The 3,724-nt window shown below is 52.6% G+C and overlaps 1 protein-coding gene across 1 annotated transcript; it reads left to right on the top strand.

Moving 5' to 3' along the window:
• Positions 1–914: 914 nt before the first annotated feature.
• LOC124656938 lies at positions 915–1,631 on the top strand. The gene has a single exon (XM_047195584.1). It carries the CDS (start codon positions 915–917, stop codon positions 1,629–1,631), a length of 717 nt encoding a protein of 238 aa, XP_047051540.1.
• The last annotated feature ends 2,093 nt before the right edge of the window (positions 1,632–3,724 follow it).

Here is a 3,724-nt window from a genome sequence, read left to right as displayed (position 1 = left end):
GAAGCCGGCTTCGTGCTCATGTTCTCCTACTTTGGCGAGAGGGACATGACCGTCAAGGTGTTCGACGAGACGCGTTGCTGCCGCCACAACCACAACGACAACGCCGAGGAGGACGATGACTGAGTGTTGTTTCTTCGCAGCGAATATCGGCACGCATGTTTTTCGATGTTCTTCCTCGAAATAACCAACATGGGCACCCTCACCAGTTGGATTTTCCAGTTTGGGTGACTGGGTGTGCCGTCAAGTGTTTTTTCTTGGCAGCGAACACACAAAACCTGCGATGACCGGCCTAGTTAGGTTTAGTTTTTTTTGCAATGTTTTATATTTGTGTCAACCATGGTTCAAACTATGTATTAGTTTGTGGAAAACCATGTTCCAAACTATATCTTCCTGTAAACCACGTTCCCAATTATGTATTAGTTTGTGGAATGGAATGTTTCTTCTTTTTATTCGATTTTCTATGCTTTTATTTGTTATTTTAATTCAAAACATCTATTGGAATCGTCGGTTTGAGGGCGCCGGTGTGGAAACAGTTTCCTCAAATAGAAGATGCAGTGCCGGCGCTCCCCATACGGATATGCCGACGTTCCGGCGACTATTTAGTGAGCACCGATGGAGATGCTCTTAAAAGCGGATGGAATACCAAATGAGTAACCAGCTGCTGGCGCATGTACGCACATGCCAGCGTGTCATTCCCCGCAAGTGGGTAGGAAAAAGTGCCATAAGTTTGGATCGCAAGTGACCACCGATCGAGCAAGAGTTCTCCTCGTATAAAACCCGCGCCATCGGATCACTCGACTTCTCGGATCGTTCGCGCTCCACTCTCCCACACGCGGCGACCAATTAATCCCACACCCACCAACGCTGGCGAGCCAGAGAGCCTCGAGATCGTGCACTTGATGAGAGGGCGAGAGATGCCGACGCCGATGCCGCTGCCGGTCCCTCGCAGCGGCGCGGCCACCCCCAACTACCCGCAGAGCCCGCTCCGCATCACGCACGACGGCGAGTTCTACGCGCGCCTGCTCACCAAGGAGAGCTCCCTCGCCAACCCCTCCTTCCGCTACTACGGCGCCGGCCCCGGCGCCGTGCCCTTCGGCTGGGAGTCCCAGCCCGGCACGCCCAAGGACTGCGCCTCCTGCAGCATCACGCTCTCCTCCTCCGCCGACGTCCCGGCCATCACCCCGCCGCCGTCCTACCACCTTCGTGCCGCCGCGGCGCCGCACGGCCACGGGAGGAAGGGCCGCAGGGGTCCCGCTGGAGACAAGAGCTGCGCCGTCCCCGGCGGCAGGAGCAAGTACTGCTGCGGCTACAGGAAGCTCAGGTGGATCAAGATCGGCTTCCTCGCCGCCCTGTTCCGCCGGATCGCGCTCGGCAGGTCCCGGGTCTCGTCGGCGGCCGAGACCTCGTCCGCGGCGTCGGTGCAGTCCTCATCCACCCGCTGGCTCTTCTCCGGCGGCTCGAGCAGCAGCTGCCTGGAGGAAACCGGCGCCCAGCACTACTACCACTACTACGACCCGGCGCTGGCGACGAAGGGAATGCTCGACGTCGGACTCGGAGGGGTCCGGCCGAGCCCGTGGACCGTGCAGTTCTGCGGCGGCGGCGCCAGGAGGGAGGCCGCCGGCTGGCAGTAGGCCGGCGCCGGCCAAGCGCGCGCACGCCGTTCCAGTCCATGTGGCGAGGTGATCGATCGCTCGGTTCGTAGCTACACATGCTGCTCGATCCATCCAGTGTCTGTCGTCTGTTACTGTGTCTTGTGTCTGATAGTAATGTGCAGCATAAGTGCATGTTCTTTCTCTTTGGTCGTTTAGCGTTGGCGTGGTGTGGCTGCTGCTTGCCGGCCGGGCACACGACAAGAGCACGTCGGCGTTTTACCTTTGGAAACGGTTTGGGTGCAGTTGTCTCGTGGTGTGTGGACTATGGAGAAGATGCATATTGTCGATCGGCGACTATAGATTAGCCAGACGTACAGTTCACGTGTTTCGAATTTACTACTCTATTCATATTGAGATCACCTCACTACTCCTTGCCATGGCGTTTAGGGAGCAGTAACAATCACTGTCACTTCATAATTCGGTAACTCCGTCGGATGAGGATGGGTTATTTTTACCGCGTTACTCCCTCCGTCCCAAAATGTAGTGCATCTTTTTTTTCGCCGTCAGGATTTTGATCACTAATACATACTGAATTATATGAATCGAGAATGTATAAATGATATTGTTGCATTCGTCTTGCAAAATTCTGTATTTATACAAATTTTGTGAATATATTACAAGTACAAATCATAATCGAAGTTGTAAGTTATTTACCCCTCGAAACTTAATGACGCCTTACATTTTTTAGTATTTAGCATAATACTACTATTTATAGGATAGAGTTACCATTATGTACCACATCATGTTCGCGGGACAGAAATTTATGTTGTGAGCAAATTGACACTGGAACTGAGAGTGGGGCGCACACGGATGACTTAGCCTGACAGAAACGGATGGACGTGAATATGTGCAATGGCTATAAATTTCGCGGTTATTTGAAAAAAAAATCAGTAAGAATATGCCAGTTGCTATCTCTCTTCCCCATCCATAAATTAGTTCACCTTTTTTTTTGGAATCGACAAATTTGTTCACCTGCCACAACACACCGATACTGCGATACACAACAGTGATGTGCCACCTCCACTCCTACTCGGCAGCCGCGACGGCGCGCAATGACAATAACAACTCTCCACTCCACCCATCCAAACTTGAGCACCGCTATAGGGCCCGCCACCCTGTCCACACACCCAGCTCATGGCCCCTCGCCACCCCACTTCCTTTGCCGCCGTGCGCCACCCATCATAGATCATGTGGAGGAAATGAGGGGGGGGGGGGAGGTCAAGGAGGACCTTATTCTCATGCACATGACGATTTGGTGGTCGGAGAGGATGAAGGAAACCAAATTCAACAAGCTGGAAAATGGCTAGAGTTTGGGAAACGATCACCATTTGCGGTGATTTGTGGCGAGCCACGACAATTCCTTTGAGGAGGATGAAGAGGATAAAGAGGATGTGCTCTTCCGCTGGTCGAACGGAGTTGGGGATGAGCGGCAACAGAGCACACCGTCGGTGATGGGCGGTTGCAAGGAGCGACATAGGGAGAGAGAGAACGAGCATGAAGGAGAGTATAGGGAGAGGCATGGCATCTTGTCGCCGTCCTTATCCTCGCACCGGTGCTTTGCACGCGGCATCAACAGCGAAGCTGCGGGATGCTTAGTCGATATTGGGTGGTTTTGGTAAATAAAGTAGCCCCAGCCCATAGATTTCAGTTCTGCGAACATAAAGTCGTATGAAATGGTAAATTTAGCCTCTAAAATTGTAGCTATGCCAAATAATCTACATTTTGGGATGGTTTCAGTGTTGCTTTTGTAGCAGAGAAACCATCTGGCGCACGTCCGAAACGCGTACACGGTTGGTTAATTTCCCATGAAAGAGCAAGTGCTGCTGCCAGCTGTCAAAACACAGTCATGTCAATTAATTTGGAGCAACCCGACATTTATCACCTAGCGGCATAGAGCGCATTTGGTAGGCTGGATGCGCTCGTGCGCGTCGCAAATGGGCCACGGGTCACTTTTGGCCCATCGTTTGGTAACCTGTGCTGCACTGGTCTGAACATAAGTGCACATTGTTTGGATGCCTGGATATCTCTGTTCAGCCACAATACATGTTGGTTGCCATTTTGGGCACCCTGGC

Source organism: Lolium rigidum, chromosome 5 (assembly GCF_022539505.1).
Source record: "Lolium rigidum isolate FL_2022 chromosome 5, APGP_CSIRO_Lrig_0.1, whole genome shotgun sequence".
NCBI classification, from domain to species: Eukaryota; Viridiplantae; Streptophyta; class Magnoliopsida; order Poales; family Poaceae; genus Lolium; species Lolium rigidum.
Note: the sequence above shows the minus strand (reverse complement) of the source record. Positions and strands in the feature narration are given on the sequence as shown.

Excerpts from the sequence above, each read along its gene's own strand:
- LOC124656938 (XM_047195584.1), top strand. The coding sequence starts at position 915 with ATGCCGACGCCGATGCCGCTGCCGGTCCCTCGCAGCGGCGCGGCCACC.